This window comes from Vulpes lagopus, chromosome 12 (assembly GCF_018345385.1).
Source record: "Vulpes lagopus strain Blue_001 chromosome 12, ASM1834538v1, whole genome shotgun sequence".
Classification (NCBI taxonomy): domain Eukaryota; kingdom Metazoa; phylum Chordata; class Mammalia; order Carnivora; family Canidae; genus Vulpes; species Vulpes lagopus.
In genome coordinates, this window is record NC_054835.1 from 23173649 (window position 1) to 23195741 (window position 22093).

The 22093-nt window shown below is 44.2% G+C and overlaps 1 protein-coding gene across 5 annotated transcripts in view; it reads right to left on the minus strand.

Annotated features, from left to right (window-relative positions):
* The window catches only part of RFFL (ring finger and FYVE like domain containing E3 ubiquitin protein ligase), a 72485-nt gene extending 54654 nt beyond the window's left edge, over positions 1–17831 (minus strand). Inside the window, exon 1 of one of the 5 annotated variants that reach the window (XM_041727018.1) lies at positions 17589–17831. Coding sequence is in view for 1 of the 5 variants with exons in the window: in XM_041727013.1 (XP_041582947.1) it covers positions 13079–13112 (34 nt within the window). In the remaining 4 variants the exon portion in view is untranslated. Of the gene's footprint in view, positions 1–13078; positions 13159–16523; positions 16544–16962; positions 17083–17588 lie in introns of those variants that run through there. The other 4 variants (XM_041727014.1, XM_041727019.1, XM_041727017.1 and 1 more) reach the window with 4 other exon arrangements.
* Positions 17832–22093: the final 4262 nt, after the last annotated feature.

The following is a 22093-nucleotide window of genomic DNA, read 5'->3' on the forward strand; positions in this document are numbered from 1 at the left end:
ATTGATAAATCAAAGTTTCCAGGAAGGAACCAGTGGCTGGCTATCTCACCTTGTTGAGAATAGGGACATTACCAAATTCTAATCTTTGGAGTTCTAGGATCTTACAACTTAAAAAAAAAAAAAATAGAGCACCTCCTCTTCAAAAAAGACAAATGAGTATCAACCAAACATCTAGCATCTAATAAATCACAGAAATTAAACATGAAAAATGAAGTAAATTTTAGGATACTGGAGAATCCACTCTGGGGTACTTAACAATCAACAGGGGTGCTTATTGAAAATGATTATTTCCCATCCCAGTCCCTCAGACATTCTGGATTAATGCAAGTGGAAAGAGGCCTCAGAATCAGAATTTTCGGGCAGCCCTGGTGGCGCAGTGGTTTAGCACCGCCTGCAGCCTGGGGTGTGATCCTGGAGACCCTGGATGGAGTCCCATGTCGGGCTCCCTTGCATGGAGCCTGCTTCTCCCTCTGCCTGTGCCTCTGCCCCTTTCTCTCTCTGTCTCTATGAATAGATAAATAAAATCTTAAAAAAAAAAAAAAAAAGAATCAGAATTTTCAATAAGAATCTCCCTCTCCCATGTGATTCTGATGCAGGTGGGCCTTGGATATTTTGAGAGCCCGGTCATACAGCTATGTTCCCTGAGCACTGTTCAAAAATGAAGTTTTGTTTTAAAGACCACCAAAATGAATAGTAGTCTCGTAGGTCTTAGACATAAGTCCCCTTACCCACAAGAACTAAACTGTATTTATTTTGTCAATTGGACCGTTATTTTCTTCAAGCCTCCAGAGACAATTATCCTAACTACTCTTAAAGATTTCAGCTGTCACCCACAGTCGTTATACAGAGACATTTTCACACCTGGGATGCAGTAGAAAGGGCTTAATGGAATTTTTATGGCTGTGAAAATTAAAGTTCACTTGATTCAACAGAATAGTCAAATAAAACAAAGGATAAAACCTCCCCAAAGGTACAGGTTCAAAGTAGAGGCTTTTGAGTTCCTGATGAGGCAGTTTTGCCCAGAAATTCAAACCATGGGATGCTATATAGCTCATATGTCTTCAGAGTACCCAAATGCCAACTTATCACCGCAGCATCAGCCAACGCAGGCTCCCTGTAACATTTGGAAGCACAAACCTCCTGTATAAAATGGCCTCTCCTGGGAAACAAAGGCTGTCGCCATGGTGGGGATCATTCCATCCTGGGGCCAGAAGGACCAGGCTGTCCGTTTAATCTTTAACGAGCCACTTTCATGTTCAGATGCAGAACTGGCACAGGGTGAGGCTCAGCCTGCCTCACAGCACTTGGCCGCACAACACCCCCAGAGCTGCATAAGGGCACACGAAGTCAGTCTGTCTCCACTGGTACAGTTACCAGGATCTGTCCTGTAATATAATTGTGGGGACCTAATGATCTGCTGCAGTGTAATAGTTCAGAAAGGTATCCAATATCAAGGGTACAGCAACTGCCTACCTCAGGCACGGTGAAATACGAGATCCCTAAATGTTAGGGAATTGAAAAAGTAGCAAGCCTGCGGGAAAAGAAAGAGTACAAAGCTGACAGGACACAGGCTGAGGTCCTAATAACAAGATGGGGGGAAAGGAAGTCAGTGACACAACCAACTGCTATCCTGGGCAACTCACTCTGGAAACCTGACAACAGAAATCTTGGAACCGTTCGACAGTGTAACTTTCTATACAAAGCTAGTTCTTCGGGATCCCTGGGTGGCGCAGCGGTTTGGCGCCTGCCTTTGACCCAGGGCGCGATCCTGGAGACCCGGGATCGAGTCCCACATCAGGCTCCCTGCATGGAGCCTGCTTCTCCCTCTGCCTGTGTCTCTGCCTCTCTCTCTCTCTGTGTGTGACTATCATAAATAAATAAAAATTAAAAAAAAAAAAAAAACCTCCAGCATTAAAAAAAAAAAAAAAAACACAAAGCTAGTTCTTCATCTCCTCTCCCCCACCCCCCCCCCACCCCCGCCCCCGGAGCTGCTAATACAGAATGGCAGGAAAAGGCCCTTGTCATCCAATTCCATCACCTGAACGATTCCCATAGCTTCATAATGAAGTGACTAGTAAGCACTGGTCCTACCCCCAGTAACCACCCTCTCAGAACAAAGATTCTATCATTCAACTCTGTAGATCTCCTGAATTCACAATTCTTTACTGTGTGCCTCTGGATTCTTCTCCTCCTCAAATACATCCACACATGCTATCTTCTTTCTCTCTACTCCCTGCCACCTCCCATATTCATGCCCTGCCTCCAATAACAAACTTCCTAACTTTTCCCATCGGTTTCCACTAAAAATGCCACAAGATTAAGTTACCTTCTCGCAGGTTCCCAAGACTAGGTGGCCTTTGTTGACATGTGTTTCATGTGCATGGGTAATTTCTAGCCAAGTAGATAAGGTTACCTGTTCACCTACAGTTAATCTTCAAACTGGCTTATGTAGGCTATGGAAATAAAAGGGTAAGACTACACAGCTTGAATGTCCCATGAAGGTAATCAAAATAATGGAAGACAGAGAGAAGGGGAGGGGGAGGGGATTTCAAAATAAAGACTGAACTGTGCATTTCAGTAGCACTTAAGAAAACACTTCATCTGACTAAGCACCTGATGAGCAGACGAATACCCAAAGGACTGTACATTTTCCAAAGATTATTTTGCTCACAGTTCCTGCTTTCTTCAAGGTTCATAAAATCAAACTTGCATTATTTATAATAAAATGGGTAGGTAGATCCTAATATCCAGAATTCTACTGATTTCCTTGCAAACCAAGCTACAACCTTGTTTCAACTCAAGCCTATGTAACAGGGAATAAAATTTATTCTGTTTAGATCTTTCAAAGGTATCTCTCATCCCTTTTATAAGGGAACACCACCACCAAAAAAAAAAAAACAAAAGTCACAGGGAAAATGCCCATAATACATGCCCACTGAAAACAAAAAAGCATTAGTAGAACAGCAGTCGGGAACCACACATAGAATACACATGCAGGCATCCCTGGGTGGCGCAGCGGTTTAGCGCCTGCCTTTGGCCCAGGGCACGATCCTGGAGACCCGGATCGAATCCCACGTCGCACTCCCTGCATGGAGCCTGCTTCTCCCTCTGCCTGTGTCTCTGCCTCTCTCTCTCTCTCTCTCTATCATGAATAAATAAATAAAATCTTAAAAAAAAAAAAAAAAAGAATACACATGCAAATGTACATAGAGTGAAAAAAAAAAGATACAGGGGATCCTGGGGTGGCTCAGCGGTTTGGTGCCTGCCTTTGGCCCAGGGCGTGATCCTGGAGACCCAGGATCGAGTCCCACATTGGGCTCCCTGCACGGGGCCTGCTTCTCCCTCTGCCTGTGTCTCTGCCTGCCTTCTCTCTCTCTCTCTCTCTCTCTCTCTCTCAATCTCTGTCTTTCATGAATGAATAAATAAAAAATTAAAATCTTAAAAAAAAGAAAAAAGATACAAAACCTATAATTTAAGAGTCTAGAATCAATGGGGTGCCTAGTGGGTTAAAGCGTCCGACTCTTGATTTTGGCTCAGGTCATGATCTCAGGGTTGTGAGATGGAGCCCTGAGTTGGGCACAGAAAGTCGGCTTGAGATTCTCTCCCTTTCCCTCTCTGTCTCCCACCAACTCTCCTGCAGCGCTTGTGCATGCCTGCGTGCTCTGGGAAGGAAGGAAGGAAGGAAGGAAGGAAGGAAGGAAGGAAGGAAGGAAGGCAGGCTTTTTTTAAAAGTCTAGAACCATTTAATAGTAGTTACTTCTGATAAGGACAAGGTTCACTTTCTGTGTTATATGTATACTTCTGTGCTATTTTAGTATTTTAAAATTAGAGGCATAAGATAATTAATTTTACCAGAAATAGGGTACCTAAGATCACTTGACAAACAGTTCGAACAAGCTAACAGGGCCATTCTAAGCCAAATTTTCAGCATATTGAAAGCTATATTCATTGAGGCAATTTTTTTTTAAGATTTATTTATTTATTCATGAGAGACACAGACATAGGCAGAGGGAGAAGCAGACTCCTGACAGGGAGCCCGATGTGGGACTCAGTCCCTGGACTCTGGAATCAGGCCCTAAGCTGAAGGCAGACGCTCAACCACTGAGCCACCCAGACATCCCCACTGAGGCAAATTTCTAAAGAATTAACCAGAACTTCATAATTTGGGGATAGCACTATTTGTTCACCATCATTGGTAGCACTGTGCTAGAAGTGATGCTGTGGTAGGTACTATGATGTAAAAGGAGAGATTCTCAGGCTCACAGTTCTTACTTCCCCCAAAGTGAGTCTTGGTTGGTCTCCCTGTCTCAAGGAAGCCACAGGCAAGGAATTAAAGAGCAAATCAACAGACCACTGAATGCTGTACAGAGACAGAGCCACACAGTGGGCTAACAAGATGGCTCAAAAATCTTTGCTCTTCATCAATCAGATCAGTCTTACCAAATTATCTGATGAACTTAAAAACCAGATATGCTATCTAGGAGAAAAGCTAAAATAAAAAATGTCGACAATACCAAATGCTGGCAAAGATGCAGAGAAATTGAATCTTCTACATTGACTGGTGGGACTGTAAAATGGTAAAATGGTACAGCCACTCTGGAAAACCATTTGGCAGTTTCTTTAAAAAACTAAATATATACTCCCCATCAGATTCAGCAACTGCATTCCTGGGCACTTAATCCAGGGAAATTAAAACGTATGTCCAAAAAACACATGCATGCAAATGTTCACAACAGTTTTAAGCTGGAAACAACCAAAATGGCCTTCTGTAGGAGAATAAAGAAACTGTGGCACATCCACACCATGGAATATGACTTAGCAATAAAAAGGAATGGGCTATTGCTACACACAACTTGGATGGAGGGCATCGTGCTGAGTGAAAAACGCCAATCTGAGAAGGTCACATATTGTTATGATCCATTTCCCTAACATTTCAGAAATGACAAAATTAGAGAGTGAGAGAACAGATGGCTGGTTGCCAAAGATTTAGGGATGATGTGACAATTGCTTATTCCACTGTCCAATCACTACAGAGAACTCAGAAAGGCGAAAAGTTTGTAGAGCAGATCACATTTCTTATTATTTTGCAGTCCTTACTATGTGGGGGGTGGGGAAGGACACGGACTTTTTAGGTATGGATCAATTGCTGGCTCATTGACCTGAAACACATTTCAGGCACTACCTGTGCCCCACCCCTCCCCTCCCTGCATTTCCCCCAACCCTCCTCTCCTTTCGATATGAGCTCCCCCGAGCCACAAGAAATGAACCAAAAGGCAGAAGTAACCAGTGCAGAGTGAACTCTGCTATAGTTCCAGCTCAGCATTCAGCCAAAACTGTCCTGCTTGAAATCAAAAGCATCAAAACACTGCAGCAATTAGACAAAGAAATTGTGAAAGATGTGGTTACCAGGCATCTCACATGTGACAGGCTTCTTAACCACAACTAGCTTTTCTTACAAAAGTCTTAGGAGCCTCCAAAAAGTGAGGCAGAGGTTAGCAGAAAAACTTTCAGTGACGCGCTTCCTCTGTGATTCTTCGGGCCAGTCCTCACAGGGCCCTCCTAGTAAGGGAAGCAGGACACAGATCTCAAGCCCAGATAGCAAAGTTTTACTTTCTATACTGATCAGGGCTTCTTCCTGAAGAAGTGGCCCTGTCACCATTTATGCCACTATCACTTACAACATGAGGCCAGAACATCTATACATCTTATGTATAAGAGAAGGCCTACTGACAAACAGGAAGACACTCGTTGACAAGAAAAAAAAAACCTGAAAAATGAACTGCCACCAATGAATTCTCTAAGACAATGCCTTAGCTGTTTAGTTGAATGTGCTTAAGGGTGACTGGTTTATACATCAAATATCATAATATTAGAATTAGGAATAAACAATAAAACAATCCTCAGTGCTAACAGAACTAGCAAAATACCTAACAGGTATCGCTAATATCATTTTTAAATCACATTCCACACAAGGAGGCCCATGTATAATAAAATTTCAGGGCAGCCTGGGTGGCTCAGCAGTTTAGCACCTGCTTTCAGCCCAGGGTGTGATCCTGGGGACCCAGGAGCCAGTCCCGCATCCGGCACCCTGCATGGAGCCTGCTTCTCTCTCTGCCCTCCTCCCAACCCCCGTGTCTCTCATGAATAAATTTAAAAAAATAAAATCTTTGAAAGAAAAAAAAAATTTCAAAGCCCACTACTATATGAAATGGAACCTAGTTCTGAGGACCTACTACTCTGAAAAGTAATCATCATAGATGAGACAGTGTAGTGTGAGGCCACTATACCCTGGTGGTTGAGAGCTTGGCCTTTACAGCCAGAAGGGTTCAAACACTGTGTGGCCTTAGGCCTATCACCTAACTTCTCCATGCAGTGTTTTCACATCTGTGGAACATAGATACTAGGACCTACAATTCCTAAAACTGTTGGGAGAATGAAATAAGTTCATATAGTAAAGTCCCTGCACATGGCCAGTACACAATGACTGTTGGTAATTTTTTATACATGTAAAATATGGCACAAAGACAAGTATCACACAGCAAAAGAAATGTTAATCTTACACAAAACCCTCTTCTACTTTTAGACACAAATAAGCCTTCTCCTAACTCCCACCAAGGAATGCATACAATTCCATTCAGAAAAAAGTATCATTTTACACAATGGAATGAGTAAAATAAATCCTGCTGAGCAAGCCTAATGTTTCCCAAGCTCTCATGGGCAACATATGATTTCAATAGGAGAAGGGGGCTGTTTTGTAAAGAAGACAGTTTTATAACATCTTACACCAAATGAAATGTTCAAAGTGAAAATTCAAGGCTTTCACACAGCAGGCACAGACATCTATACCCCCATTCATGTTCCCCATCCTTCTTTCCTAATCAAGGTTGTAATAACCAAAGTTCTCTGTAGACTGGTGGTACACAGGCTGACAACATGCCATCCTACTGAATAGTCACTAACTGGGAAAGCCAGGCCCAAGGAGTCAATATTCTCTTAACAGCCCCAACTCCCACCCCGCCCCAGTCAGAAAGGTGGAGTTTATTCTAGAGACACTTAAAGTTTTGATTTAAAAAATCTAGACACAGTACCATACCTTTCTCCATTTCTAGGCTTCCCAACTATTCAGGGAACAACCACAGACATTTTGGAATCAGAAACATAAATTGTTTCCAAAAGTGTTCAACAATGCTTGTCCAAAGGCCCCAGTAGAGCTGGTAATTTAGACAGCTGTGCTAGGAGCCACAGAAGCCGCATTTTCTAACTAGTATTGCTTACGAACAATTGAAACTTTCTCCAGTGCAAAGTCCAGACACAGAGAACAGTGTTCTTGTGAACATCCACAACAGTTTCATTTTTGTTTAACCACCAAAATAACAGCTCCAATAATCTATCAAGTTTGACATTTCATCCAACTAAGCAATCTGACTAGGATGCAAAGCACGCAGAGCTACTTCGCCCTGCTCCATATCAACATTCATTTTGATATTATAGCAATACAAACAACTCTTGTTCCTAGACTACTTATAAAGGTTTCTAAAAAGCAAACACAAACTTCAGTGCCAAAAAAAAAAACCTGTATACGCCCAAATTTTATTTTCTGTTTTCTACTTTTAAGCAGCTTTATTAACTATGAGTAAAGGCCAAGAAGTTGAAAACTCCTTTTTAGTATTTAGTCAAGAGGTAAATATCCCTCCTGATTCAGGCACCAAATTCAAGTTTTATTGCCTTATTCTTAAGCATATTAAAAGTAAGCATCCTTCACCTAATTTCCAAGTAGTAAAAATTGTGGTCGTGGTCTAGCAAATCACCAGGCAATACAACTTTTCTCCCCAAGTAGGAATGGGAGTGCTCAGCTGGTTGCTTCATCTACAAGTAGCATAATGAAGAAAATGATCTCCTCAGAACCACTCAGAACAATGCTATTCAAAGTGTCTTAAGCTCCTGTGTGCCTTAAATCCCTCCACTGCAAAATAAAGGCAGCCCCCTAATTGCAGAATTTCTCAACATCACCACCATCATGGTAGTCCTTGCCATCAGAATCCCAAATTTCAGTCCCAAACACTCTTGATTCTCTAGGTCTAGGCTAGGAATCAGGAAACTGGATTTTTTTTTGCAAGTGCTCAGGAGATTCTGGTCATGCTAAAATTTGAGATTAGCAATAGATGATGTTACCAATGCTTTTAGAAATAAAAAAAGGTCATCATTTGTGCATAATCCTCGACAAAGAAATTATCTTAGGTAAAGAATATTTTTAAATCAGTATATTAAAACTTATAGAAAGCATATCTTAATATGCTTTTATAATATTTGTAAAATGTAACAACAAATTTCAACTTTTTCCCCATTTTATTTATTTTTAAATGTTTATTTATTTGAGAAAGAGCACTCAACACATGCAGTGGAGGGAGGGGCAGACGGAGACAGAGAATCTCAAGCAGACTCCCTGTTCTGCACAGAGCCCGGTGATGGTCTCACAACCCTGAGAGCGTGACCTGAACCAAAATCAAGAGTTGGTCGGTCCCTCAGCTGATGGAACCACCCAGGGGCCCCTATTTATTTACTTATTTGGTAATGTCTACAACAAAAGTATGGCTCAAATTCATGACCCAGAGATCAAGAGTTGCAAGCTCCACTAACAGAGCCAGTAAGGTGCCCCAACTTTTTCCCATTTTAAAAAATGATGTTGGGGATCCCTGTGTGGCGCAACGGTTTGGCGCCTGCCTTTGGCCCAGGGCGTGATCCTGGAGACCTGGGATCAAATCCCACATCGGGCTCCCGGTGCATGGAGCCTGCTTCTCTCTCTGCCTGTGTCTCTGCGCCTCTCTCTCTCTGTGACTATCATAAATAAATAAAAATTAAAAAAAAAAAATGATGTTGTAGGGGGAGTGCCTGGCTGGCTCAGTCAGTGGAGCACACAACTCTTGATTTCGAGGTTGTGAGTCTGAGCCCCACATTGGGCAAAGAGCCTTAAAAAAATTGTTTGATTGGAAGGAACAAATGTAAATTACAATATACACAAATATTTACATTCTATGGCATCAAAAACTGCTTTCTTGACGTGGTATTTAGAACTCTTGAATTTTGTACCAATCCCTCCTGAATAAAGCCAGTGGCTTATTTTTAAGTTTGTTTGTGTTTCTACAAGTAACAGTCCAGATATGGACAACCTGCATCTCAAATAAAAGCCAACTGAGATATAATTGTCAATGTATTTTCCTTTTTAATACTAGTTTTGGTAGTACAAAAGACATGTTGATCTGCTATATGAAAAATTTTGTCAAATAAATAATATTTAGGAAATTGATGGAAGATCATCGGGAGGCTAAGTCGCAGAATTAAGTATAATTTTTATGTCTCCCATTAACAGGTTGGCTCGCCTGTCCCTACTCATCAAGCTGCAGGTCTGCAACTGTGTCAACAATCCAGAGTTAGGAACCACTGAAATAGGCCAGTGGGCATGGGCGTGGACAATTTGGAGTCACCTGGAGTGCTGGGTCTCACTATATGGTGAGGGGAGCAGGGAAGATGGAGTGGCCTATCAAGCTCTCTGGGAATATTCTAATGCTCCTCTCCCCATCTATTTTATAGCAAACACTAACAAAGATAAACTTCAGCTCATACTCTGAATGATCAAGCAAACTCTTCCATCAGTAAATGAAATGACCAAGAATGGTGCCTGAATCCAGTAGTGCCTGAAAGGTAGAAACAAAGGTAGACAAATGTGAGAGAAACTGAAAGACTAAGAATTTTCCACTGGACTGTGCAAGTCCAAGCACCTGCACTCATTCCTCCCCACCTCCGTCAGCCCCTAACTCACCCTCTTCACCTCTCTGAAAAATCCAAAATGTCCAAACAATGGCTGCTAATTTGCAAAAACAATTCCTCCCTCTTCCTAGAATCATCCTTGACTGCAGATTCCTCAAACCAGCTGAACTTCAGCTGACCCACTCCTGCTAAAGCAAGCCCTAGAAAACACTCTGCTCTCTTTCTCCAAACTAGAATGCTCCTTTTGTCCAGTATTTTCAAATAAAGGCTTATGCTCTGGTGAATCTTCCACACCATGTAAAATAATAATTTAGCATGGTCAAGAGGAAGTATAATTAATTCATTGTGGGACCACTGATTCAAGACTTAGGGAAAGGTTGGAAGCAGAGAGAGGATGAGGTTCGGTTATTTCTCAGGCAGGTGTCTTAATCATTACTAAAATAAAAAAAAAAAAGTAAGAATCACAGAAATGCTGGAGACAACACACTTCCCTATGTATTTTAGGATCTAATATATTGATTCCTGTGCTGTAAATCTATATGCATGAGATCTGGACAGAGATTGGAAGATTTCCAAAGCAAATGAAAAGAGTAAACCACAAAGAGGATGGGGTGGGAGAGGAGGATGCTACATTAACTTAAGAAAAGCTTTTTTTTTTTTTTTTTTGCAAGTCTTTTAACATAATCCAGCAGTTGCAAATAAACAATGGGTGCTGATTACTAACGAATTACATTTAACTACTCACAGTCCAGCAGAGCCTCCAGTTGGCCAAACTTCCTGAAAGTTTCAGGATGACTAGGCACCATTTCTTTCTTTAAAGAGGATCAAGGCACTTAAAATGTCTTCAGCAATCAGACTGGCTCCTGGTAGTTCAAGTGGGGGTGGGTTCCCCTACTTTTAGAACTGGGCCCTGGTGGAAAAAACAGCTGTCCCAGGGCACCCCGACCACTCTACAACCCAGAAACAATGAAATCCACACAATTCCAGCAAAAGCATGAGTACATTAAACCAGGAGAGGAAGGCCTAACCTGCACCACTGGTAAAGGGCAGTTTTAAAAAGTCAAGTAGCACTTACTCAACACAATTTTGTAGAAATGCAAAAGCAACATGGGGCATGGCTGCTGAAAAAGGCTGCTGAGGGAGCGAGACAGTTTTGCCTTTTTTTTTTTTTTGCTTATCTTTTTATAGGAGAGGTCAATGAAGAAATTACCAGACCAAGGTCACTTTCAATTAAAAAAAAAAAAAAAGTTGGAAGCCTTAACAGGAGATAAAAACCAGCGTTAAGTCATGACTCCGTGAAATCGCAGCCTGGTGAGAATCTCTCCAAGAATCCTGTAGGAAATGAAGTGTGGATTAGCGTAATTAAATGTAAAGTCTCCTTGAGAGCAACTTCTGTTCTAAAGACTAGAGCCATTTCTGTGAAATGTATCACAGAGAAATTGTGAAGAGGATTTGCCAGGCATCACAGCTTTTCCACTCTCACATCAGGTCTGCAGACACTATGATCTAAAAAGAACAGGGCAGTGATTTGGGGAGGGAATTACATAATACACCTTATCAGAGAAAAAGAGAAAACCATGCCATTCTCCTGTCTTTGCAAAAGTTGATGGGCTCATGTAAGTGTAATATACTTCAGGGTTTCAAAAATTACACACATTGCCCTCCAAAGAGATGGAGGGAAAAATATAATCACAGGGTAAAGGCCAAACATGGTCTCTTCTGAATGCTTAAATAGCCAATTATGTGTCTTAATACATTAATTCTATGGAGAGAAAGAAGACTATTACAGGAAAGTTGAATAAGACATCTTAAAAAATGTACCCTGGGGCCTAAGTCCATTCAACTGACAGTAAAATCACCCCCTTAAAAAAAAGCAGTTTTATGCAACGTCTAGTATTTTAATTTCCCAGCTGCCAAGAGAAATATATAAGGAGCAGAAATTAAACTAATTATGTCAGCAGCACAGTGAACAAAACTTTAATTGTATTACACACTAGTTAGACATTTGCTGAACAATACAAAGGCCCTTAAGGGTAGAAACTTCTCTAGAATATAAATGATCCCCAATCAAATTACAAAAATTAGTCTGTTTGGGTAATAAACGGATTCGTGGTTTAGATATAAAATTTCAACCAACATCATAACTCAATATAAAAAATATCTAATATAAGAAACAAATCTCTAAAATGGCTTTGAATCACTCTCTGATTTACATATGCTGTATCATTAATAGGTCCTTTAAGCCAGCATTGTACTAATCAGCTTTTTTAAACATCCTGCCTACAAAAGGGCCTATTCATTTAGCTGGGAGACAGGTGTTAGCAACCAGCAACCTCTTTTAGCCTGGAGTTTCAGGGGCCTAGCCTGCGATTATTGTGGCATGACTGGCAAGTCGAAAGCAAGAGCACTTTGAAAGATGGGAAGGGAAGAGAGAGGGAAAGAGAGACAAAAGACACCAAAAGGGAGAAAGGAAGAGACGAGGGGGAAAAATGGATGTCAGCTACCACTTCACGGGGCCACCCTTAGAGCCTCCTGGCCTAAGGGGAGTGCCCCGGCTACCACCCAGATGGATGACAGATACACACGGACAGTAACTCTGGATATATGCCTGTGCTCCACTCATTCAAAAACGTTTTTGAATGTCCTAGGACTCACTCTTCTTTATCCCTATCATCCAGTTCCTAACTTCAGTCCTCACTCTGTCATAGACTCTTAAATAAGAGTTGTGGGAGTAGATACTCCTGGAAAGAGTTAAGAGAAAGCAAATTCAGAAAGACATCTTCAGCCTTTGGAATAATAAAGATCCTAGCAGAAAAGTAGAAGGGAACATTCATGCAGTTGCCTGCAACTACATACATAAAGAATATATGTTCTCTCTTTTAAGCCCTGTAACAATCCCAGCAGGTATTATTCTCATCTTGGGGATGAAGAAAATGAAGCTGATGGCGATTAAGGAAGGGGTCTGAAGTAGCATGGCCAGGAGGCAGAAGAGCTGGGATTCATAACCAGATGTGTCAATTTCCTAAATTGTTAGGCTTTCCCCAAGTTTAATTCCTTAACATATCATAAGTGCCCTGATTCTGTTTTAACGCGGATGGTTCTGTACTTCAGCACTTTTTCTTCCTTCCGGGAACTCAGCAAAGGACCTGTGACTAAACTGTATTGACTATTAAGCCTCCATTATTTTCCATAAACGCTTCAGCTATGAAGCAGTGAAACATCTGGCAAGTTGGCTTTATTTTTAAATTCTACACGCGGAGAATTCCCAGGCACCCCACCCCCACCAACACTGATCATAACTAGATTCACCTACCAATTCCGACCTCCAGTTGTTTCCACATTATCATTCATTTGTCCACTCAGGAAATAAAGGAAGCTACTTTCACCAACCCTCCCTCATGACTCCGGATAGATAATACAGCAGTGGGGCGGGGGAGCCTCTCTGTAAAGTAATTTACATAAAAGTTATAAAAGCTCTTTGTTATCTGTCATGACTAGGAAATGGGCTATTCTAGCAAATCAAACATCCTGGATAACATAATGATGGTTTTAAAGGGACAACCATTTATAAAGAATTTCAAAGCGATGCAAGAGTGGCTCCCAAACCTGGATGCTAATCAGAATCACTTGGGGAGCTCTTTGGAAATAGAGGCCAGAGTGGTTTTTTTTTTTTTTAATGTAGATTCTTGGTCATCGATTATCCACTCAATCAAATCTCCAGGAGGTGGGGCTGAGAAATCTGTACTTTTAAAGAACCCCTTAGTGACTCAGCTTCCAACTGCAGCTTTCAAGGAACGGCTGGCTGGCTGGCTGGCTGGCTGGCTTTTGGGAACTCCTTGCAATAAAACACACTAAAAAGGCTAAAAACTGCACTGAATACAATGAGACCTTCTTTTGCTGATTCATTAAGACTTTAGGATCTCCCAACAGCTCTGGTTCCTCATTCACTATTGGTCACTAGTCACAGTACTGGAGAAACCAGAAAGGAAAGGTTAAGATTTCACATTGGTACAAAGCTGGAAAAACCAGATTTGGTTTTTCTAACAGATTTTAAAAGCTGGTTTCCCCCAGAGGATACATAACTTTTATGCTTGCTTTAAAAACGAAAATGTTTAAAATCAGGCAATAGGATTCTGTTTAGCTACAATTCAGAACGTTAACAGGCCTAAATGCATCAAAAATGTGCAACATTCAACCTGCAGAAGCAAGGAAACTTCATGACCATCTTAATTAAGAGAAAGGAAGATAATGGGTTTAAACTAAGAATGGCATTATAGGATTAGATAAAACCACTGTCTTGACCATGCAACTGATAAATTCTGGAAACTGGGAGAGCTGAGGCCTGTGATTCCTTTCTATCTGGGATAGCTTTCATGTGAAATGAAACAGAATAACCTATTAAAAGTCCTATTAAAGCTCTTAATATAAAACCATGATACAAGAAAATGACCAAATCATTTCCCTATTGAAGGAAGAGGGTGGAGTTATGTTTGTATATAAAAAGATTGTCCTTGTGTGTCAACTAACTTCAGTTAAAAAAAAAGCAGACAAAAAAAAGGTAATAAAAAATAAAGACAGTCCTTAAAAATGCTAAAATCTTTCTTACATAAACACAAATAACCAAGGGCACCTGGATGGCTCAGTGGTTGAGTGTCAGCCTACTGTTAGGCTAGGTTCTGAGATCAAGTCCTGCATTGGGCTCCCTGCAGAGAGCCTGCTTCTCCCTCTGCCTATGTCTCTGCCTCTCTCTCTGTCTCTCACGAATAAATAAACTTTTTTTTTTAAGATTTTATTTATTTATTGGTGAGAGACACACACACACAGAAAGAGAGAGAGAGAGAGAGAGAGAGGTAGAGACACAGGCAGAGGTAGAAGCAGGCTCCATGCAGGGAGCCCGATGTGGGACTTGACCCCAGGTCTCCAGGATCACACCCTGGGCTGAAGGCAGGCGCTAAACTGCTGAGCCACCGGGGCTGCCCAATAAATAAACTCTTTTAAAAAAAAAATGCAACCATAACCAATAACCAAACAAAAACAATAACGTGTAACCATTACCAAACAATAACAAGGAAGAAGCTAGTCCCTGAAGACTTCACCAATAGCTAGCGATTTAAACTCTGTATTCTCGGGATCCCTGGGTGGCGCAGCGGTTTGGCGCCTGCCTTTGGCCCAGGGCGCGATCCTGGAGACCCGGGATCGAGTCCCACATCAGGCTCCCTGCATGGAGCCTGCTTCTCCCTCTGCCTGTTTCTCTGCCTCTCTCTCTCACTATCATAAATAAATTAAAAAAAAAAAATTAAACTCTGTATTCTCATTAATCTCTAAAATACTACTTAGCTCTGTATTGCAGGGGTGATGAGATTCCAAGGTGCAGAGACTAAAACTTTCATTCCCAAACAAAAACACTATGGCCAGTACAACATTTGATAGAAATGTCTCTAATCTACCATTTAAACAATAGCAGTATTAGAAAAACAATAGCAGTATTAAAGGTTCTATTATAAGAATAAAAAAATCCGGGTGGGATTAGGCTCCCTAACACTCCTTCAATTTCTGTAGGTGTTTTCAGAAAGTCCTAGGCACAATACTCTTACAGATGGGTGTGGCTATATTAAACATCACAGTGAACATGTTAGGGAAGAAACTGTGCCCTTTTTTGTTATTTTTGCCTTCTTAAATGCTGGTAATTGAAAATGCTTTTTCCATGCTTTTTTTTTTCTTAAGAGGCCTTAAAGATGTATTCCTATTAGATGGTGCTAAGCAGTTAGTTGTGTCAACCTACCTGGCCGTAAGAAAGATTAAAAACAAATTAATTCCTAATCTGAAACACTTTTTCTCTGCATATTATTTTAGCAGTTGGTTAAATGAAGTCAATATAGAGGATTTAAAACACTTGACCCCAGAGGATCCCTGGGTGGCTGAGCGGTTTAGCGCCTGCTTTCGGCCCAGGGTGTGATCCTGGAGACCTGGGATCGAGTCCCACGTCGGGCTCCCTGCATGGAGCCTGCTTCTCCCTCTGCCTGTCTCTGCCTCTATGTGTCTCTCATAAATAAAATCTTTAGGGATCCCTGGGTGGCGCAGCGGTTTGGCACCTGCCTTTGGCCCAGGGCGCGATCCTGGAGACCCGGGATTGAATCCCACATCAGGCTCCTGGTGCATGGAGCCTGCTTCTCCCTCTGCCTGTGTCTCTGCCTCTCTCTCTTTCTCTCTGTATGACTATCATAAATAAATAAAATTTAAAAAAAAAAAAACGAAATTACTTATAAAAAAAAATCTTTAAAAAAAAAAAAAGTAAAACACTTGATCCCAATATAAACAATCAGAATAACAGCTTCCAGATTTGTCAGGTAGACAGCTGTTATTCTGATTGTTTATATTGGGATCAAGTGTTTTACTTTTTTTTTTTTAAGATTTTTTTTTTTTTTAAGTAATCTGGAAGTTTTTAGTGGGCTGATCCTCATAACTAGATCTAGACACTAAATGTGTGTCCTACATTACATGGAAACTTTAAGCACAACTAAGGTATCACACAGCCCTCCCTGCCACATGAATCTGCAGTTATACACAACTTCCAAACTGAAGAAAATGACCCCTCTCAACCGCCGGCTATGAACTGTACTCTCAAGTCCAGAATTATCAGGAAATATGCCACAACGTTTCAGAAATACTTGCCATCATGATTTTCCTTGAACATGAAAGAGAGCAAGCAATCAGGAAAAAAAAAAAAAAAAAAAAAACGGATAACGAAGTTGTCCAACCTGAAATCCCCTGAAGAGAGAGGAAGTAACACTACAGCTCCCAACCCTGCAGCTCTGGACTGAGAACTGGGCAAAGCACCGTGTTCCCCTGCCTATTCCCCTTCCTAGAAAAATGGCTCGGTAAGGGGGCGGCTCTGCAGGCCACGCTTCGGTCACCTGGCCCGCCCCGCCACTGGGAAAACCCCACGGCTCCCCAGACAGCGCCAGCAACGAGTGATGGGAAGTCTTCCCCGTCCTCACACGGCCAGCGCACGGGACGAGTAAGGGACCCTGTGGATGTCGCCGCGGCCTTCCGCCCCGCTCTTATGTCCAAGTGACCGCCGGGGGTAAAGCCCTACTGCCCAGCAGCTCGTCCCTGCCCCACACGGCCTGGGAGGAGCTGGAGACACTCTCCCGCGATCACACGCGCAGTTTTCTCCCACTAGAACGAATGACAGACCGACAAAAAGGAGAAGTTGCGCTGCCGTTCCTACGTCCCGCCGGCGAGAACCCGAGCTCCGAGCGGACGCCCTAGGCCCGGCCGAGGCCCGGGGCAGCCGCGGCGGAGAGGCCGCACCTCCCTTCTCCGCCTGGGCCCCCGGCGACCTGGCGCAGCGCCTCGACCCCGCGGAGGGCGAAGCCCCGCCGAGGGAGGAGCGGGCGGAGGGCCCGGACCACGCTCTCAAACTTCTCCCCGAGCCTGCAACTCCGGCCGCCTCCCCCGGGCAGCCCCGGGGGCTCCTGCGAGGCAGCAGGGGCGAGCGCGTCCCTCTGGAGGCCTGACTCAGTTTCCTCGGCCGCAAAGAGGCATCCGGCCCCGGGGCCAGCCCAACCGGCCGGTCTGCAGGGCGCCCGGGACCCTCGAGGACCCCGGCCCGGGTCGCCGCCCTCGGGTGAAATGCCTCCCTCCAAGGACTTCCGATGGGACAGGTGCGGGCCGCCCCGCTGCGGAGACGCCCAGCGAGGCAGGGAGTCCCGGGCCGCGCCCCGCACGCCGGAGGCGCCTCCAGACGCGACCCCGCCGCGGCCTCCCCCGGGACCCCACCCAGGCCGGGCCCCGCGGCCCCGGCGCCGCCGCCTCCTCACCTGCCGCGCCGCCCGCCCGCCCGCCCGGTCCGCACCTGGGAGGGGAGGGGCCGGATCCGGGCCGCGGACGCCTCAGGCAGGGGGGCTCCGGGCTCCGCCGCCGCCGCGTCTCGGGGGCTGAGGGGCACTGGGGGGCGGCCGCGACATCCTCCCGGGCGGCCCCAGGAAGTCGGCCCCCCCACCCCACCCCACCCCACCCCCAGCGGCCCAGCCCGGCCGCGCCCGCCCCCCGCGGCCCCGCCCCCCGCGGCCCCGCCCCCTCGGAGCGCGCGGCCGCCGCCGCCGTGCCCGAGCCACCATAGAGAGGGGCGAGGCGCGCGCCGGGCTAGAGCGTGTCCCGCGCGCGCGCGCGCCCCCTGGCGGAGCTGAGGCCGCCGGAGGCCCAGCCGGCCGAGATTGGACCAGAGCCCCGCGGGGCGGCGACCCAGCCGTCGGTTGCCCTGTGTCAGGGCGTCCTCTCGTCCTCCTTGCCTTGGTCACCGGACTCTGCGCGAGAAGCTGGAGTCCAGGTCCGGGGCTCAGCTAGGTGGAGGTCCAGCTTGGTGACCTTGGGCCGGTCCCTTAACATCCCTGAACTCGTCTCGTCGCAAGAGTTTGCGAGTTGCCTCACTCCTGTCTCCCTGTTCTGACAATGCTGTAAGCAGGTGATGGTTGCCCAGACCACGATGGAGGAAACCCAGGCCCACCAGGGTTCACTAGCTTATTCAGGGTCTCGTAGCTGGAAGGTATTGGAAGCCAAGTGTGGAAGACTTCAAAACCCATGCCTGTCCCACTCACTTGCTGGCACCGCCCTCTCTAGCATTTCCCGGTCTGAACCCCCAGGTCTGAACCCCCAGGGCTAGCTACGTTTACCTTAGGAGCGGGAGGAAACTGCTCAAAGGAAGGCCTTGGTAGGGGAATGTGCTCAGGAGCCCACCCCGGGCAGTCATCAGCTGCGTACCTTTCAGCAGGCACTTAAGGCCTCTGAACTCCAGCTTCCTCATCCCTGAAACAATTGGTATGGTTGTTAGGAGGCGGGGTGCTATGAGGATGGTATAAGCTAATGCACATAGAAGTGCTTAGTAAACTGTAAAGCACCAGGGTTGCATGGGGATCGTTAGCCAGCGTGCACAAAGAAAATACCTAGTTATGAAAATAATATACAGTTTAATAATTCTTCGGACCATGTCTATTAACACTTAATTTTCTTCTGCTTTTAGGTTCCAATGAAACCTCCCCTCCCGCAGTTGTTCTTTGCAATTTGTATTTCAATATAAGGACTATCAGGAGGGGGGAAAATGACATAAAAATACTACCATTTAGGGGCGCCTGAGTGGCTCTGACAGTTAAGCATCTGCCTTTGGCTCAGGTCATGATCTCAGGATCCTGGAATAGAGAGCCCTGCTTTGGGCTCCCTGCTCAGCAGTCTGCTTCTCCCTCTCCCTGTGCTCATTCTCTCTCTTAAAAAGATACTATCATTTATATGCCTGGACTGTCGCTCCACATTTTTTTTTTATGATAGACACAGTCGGAGAGAGAGAGGCAGAGACACAGGAGGAGGGAGAAGCAGGCTCCATGCCAGGAGCCCGACATGGGACTTGATCCCAGGTCTCCAGGGTCGACCTGGGCCGAAGGCAGGCGCCAAACTGCTGAGCCATCCAGGGATCCCCTCCACAAGTATTTCTAATCTTCACAACCCAGCAAACTGAGTACTATCATTCCCATGTTATTAACGAAGATCTGAAGGTTAAGTAATTTACCCAAAGCCACACAGTTTGAAAAAGGCCAAGCTGAAATTTGACACCAGGTCTTTCCACCCCCAGTAACTCATGGAAAGACAGGCAGCCTAGAGGCCTCCCGACCCTCATCTTTTTTCCTACCTGGCTATTTCGTAATTTTCCTTGATGGAATTTTGTCTTCTCTGCTTCTCTCCGAGGCTTTATTCCCCCCATGGAGGGAGGCATTGTCTTCTATTTTCCCCTCTGATTCCTTTCCTCTTGAGATGTCAGGACATTGTTCATCCTCTCATTTTTGAAATGGATTTGTGACCTGTGATTAAGGCACAGCATTCTCCACCTGATCTCTCCTCCTTTCAGCGTTAATTATAGTCATAGAAAGTTAATAGGCCCAGAACAAGGATGGGGTGAGACCAGAGATGTTCTTGTAAGCTCAGTTTACAAGCTGAGTGCTCAGTCCCAAACAGAAGAGCACTCAATCCACTAGTTGGACCCAATGACTAGAGTCTAGATTCATGACATCCTCTGGAGGTCATTTTTTCCCCCTGGGCCCTCTGTCCACATTACAGCTAAATCATGAGAATGCTGTTAAATAATGTGCCTATCACTGAAGCAAGAAGGTCTCAGAGCTGCATTTGCCCACATTTCTCCTTTCTCCACCTTTAACATTATCACCATCACTATTTTTCATCTTTAGCATGTCCTTCTGCAGAGGCACTCAATAATGTGCCCATTGTGCAAGTAATCTAAAATCCTTTTCGGCAAGCAATGGTATTTAGTAGTAATAAAACACTAATTTGTCTACCAAGTGACATATTTATAGGAGCTGTTTACTTTGACATATTTTTATTATTTCTACTCATTTACTAAGTACTTTCCAATACATATTTATGAAGCACATGCCTTTCCCCAAACAGTAGTGAAAAAATAAATCATAGTATTTCTATTATTGGCAGCAGCATACCAAGTCCTAGGGCCCTGATTTTTGTTATTTCTGGCAAGGGCTGAAAGAATTAATGGTGCTTGAGCACCTACTATGTGCCAGACTCTCTGTGAAAGGTACTATACACAAATTACCTGTTAAATTCCCCTGAGACATATAATTTTACCAAGAAGGAAAATATAATTCCCCTGCAACACAGATTCTACCAATGAGACAGAGACATTACCTTGTCCAAGTATAATGGATGTAAGGCATTTTGAGCCTAAATCTTTTCCTTACCCAAAACTCCAAATCATCATTCCATTTCACCAGTCCCCTCTTAACTCCTCTGGACCTAATAAGTTATGTAAAATATAAAGTATTCCTTTCTGAAAGAGGCTGTGTAGATTACCCCAGAATGGAACAGAGATAAGCAGACATAAGATGCTAATTCCAATTTTTCTACAGGAGGTAACTCTCTAAGGGAGTTATTCCCTAAGAAATCAGGGGTAGGGTATTTTTCAAAGATAAGAACCAGTACAAGAGTTCTGCTCCTAAAAAAAAAAAAAAAAAAAAGAGTTCTGCTCCTTCCTAGAGATAGGACTGGCTACACAGTTTGCAGGGCCCGGTACAAAATATGGGACCCTTGTTCAAAAAGTATTAAGAATTTCAGGATGAGGGCCCCTGGGTGGCTCGGTTGGTTAAGCATCTACCTTTGGGTCAGGTAATGATCTCAGGGTCCTGAGATGGAGCGCATGTCCGCATGTCCCACTTTGGGCTCAGCGGGGAGTCTGCTTCTCCCTTGGCCTCTGCTGGCCACTCCCCTTGCTAGTGCTCCCTGTCAAATAAATAAAATCTTAAAAAAAAAAAAGAATTTCAATATGGCAACAGTAAAATATTAAAGTCAGCACAGGGCTCTGTGCAACTGCACTGATCACACTACCATGAAGCTGGCCTTACCTGAACAGAAGGAAGCTGTTGCTATTACCTCCCAAGCATCAGAAGCCCCACAATGATATGAGATTAAGACCCATTATAGGCCTGGAAAAGTATTTGGTGCTTACATATGACTATCCATCAGGCATTAGTTTCTTTTTAAAGATTTATCTATTTGAAAGAGAGAGAAATCTCTCTAAAGGGAAAGGGGAAGGGCAGGGGGAGAGGGAGAATCCTCAAGCCTTCTCCCAGATTAGTTAGTATAGAACCTGAGGAGGGTTTGATCCCACAATCATGACTGAGCTGAAATCAAGTCAGCCACTCCAGAGCACCTGGGTGGCTCAGTCAGTTAAGTGTCTGCCTTCAGCTCAGGTCAGGATCCCAGGGTCCTCCCTCTCTCTCTGCCCCTTCCCTCCCCACACTTGAGGCTCTCTCTTGCTCACTCGCTCTCACTTGCAAATAAGTAAATAATTTTTTTTTAAGTAAAAGGCACTTGAGGTACCTGGGTGGCTCAGTGGTTGGGCATCTGCCTTTGGCTTGGGTCATGATTCCAGTGGGATCGAGTCCAACATCAAGGTCCCCATGGGGAGCCTGCTTCTCCCTCTGCCTATGTCTCTGCCTCTCTCTGTATCTCCCATGAATAAATAAAATCTTAAAAATTAAAATAAAAGGCACTTAACCAACTGAATCACCCAGGCATCCCATACAGCAGGCATTATTTCCCCCATTTCACAGTAGATGAAACTAAGACTTAAAGAGTCTAAGTGATTCATCCAGTGACACTCAGGAAGTAAGTGTCAGAGGTAAGACTGAATTAGTTGAGATATAAAAAAATCTTGTTCCTTGACTTTGTATCCTTTTCCCCATAGGCCCATTGTCTTCTGGCAAAACCTAGATTTCAATTAAGGCTGTTATACCCAGAAACTACAGGG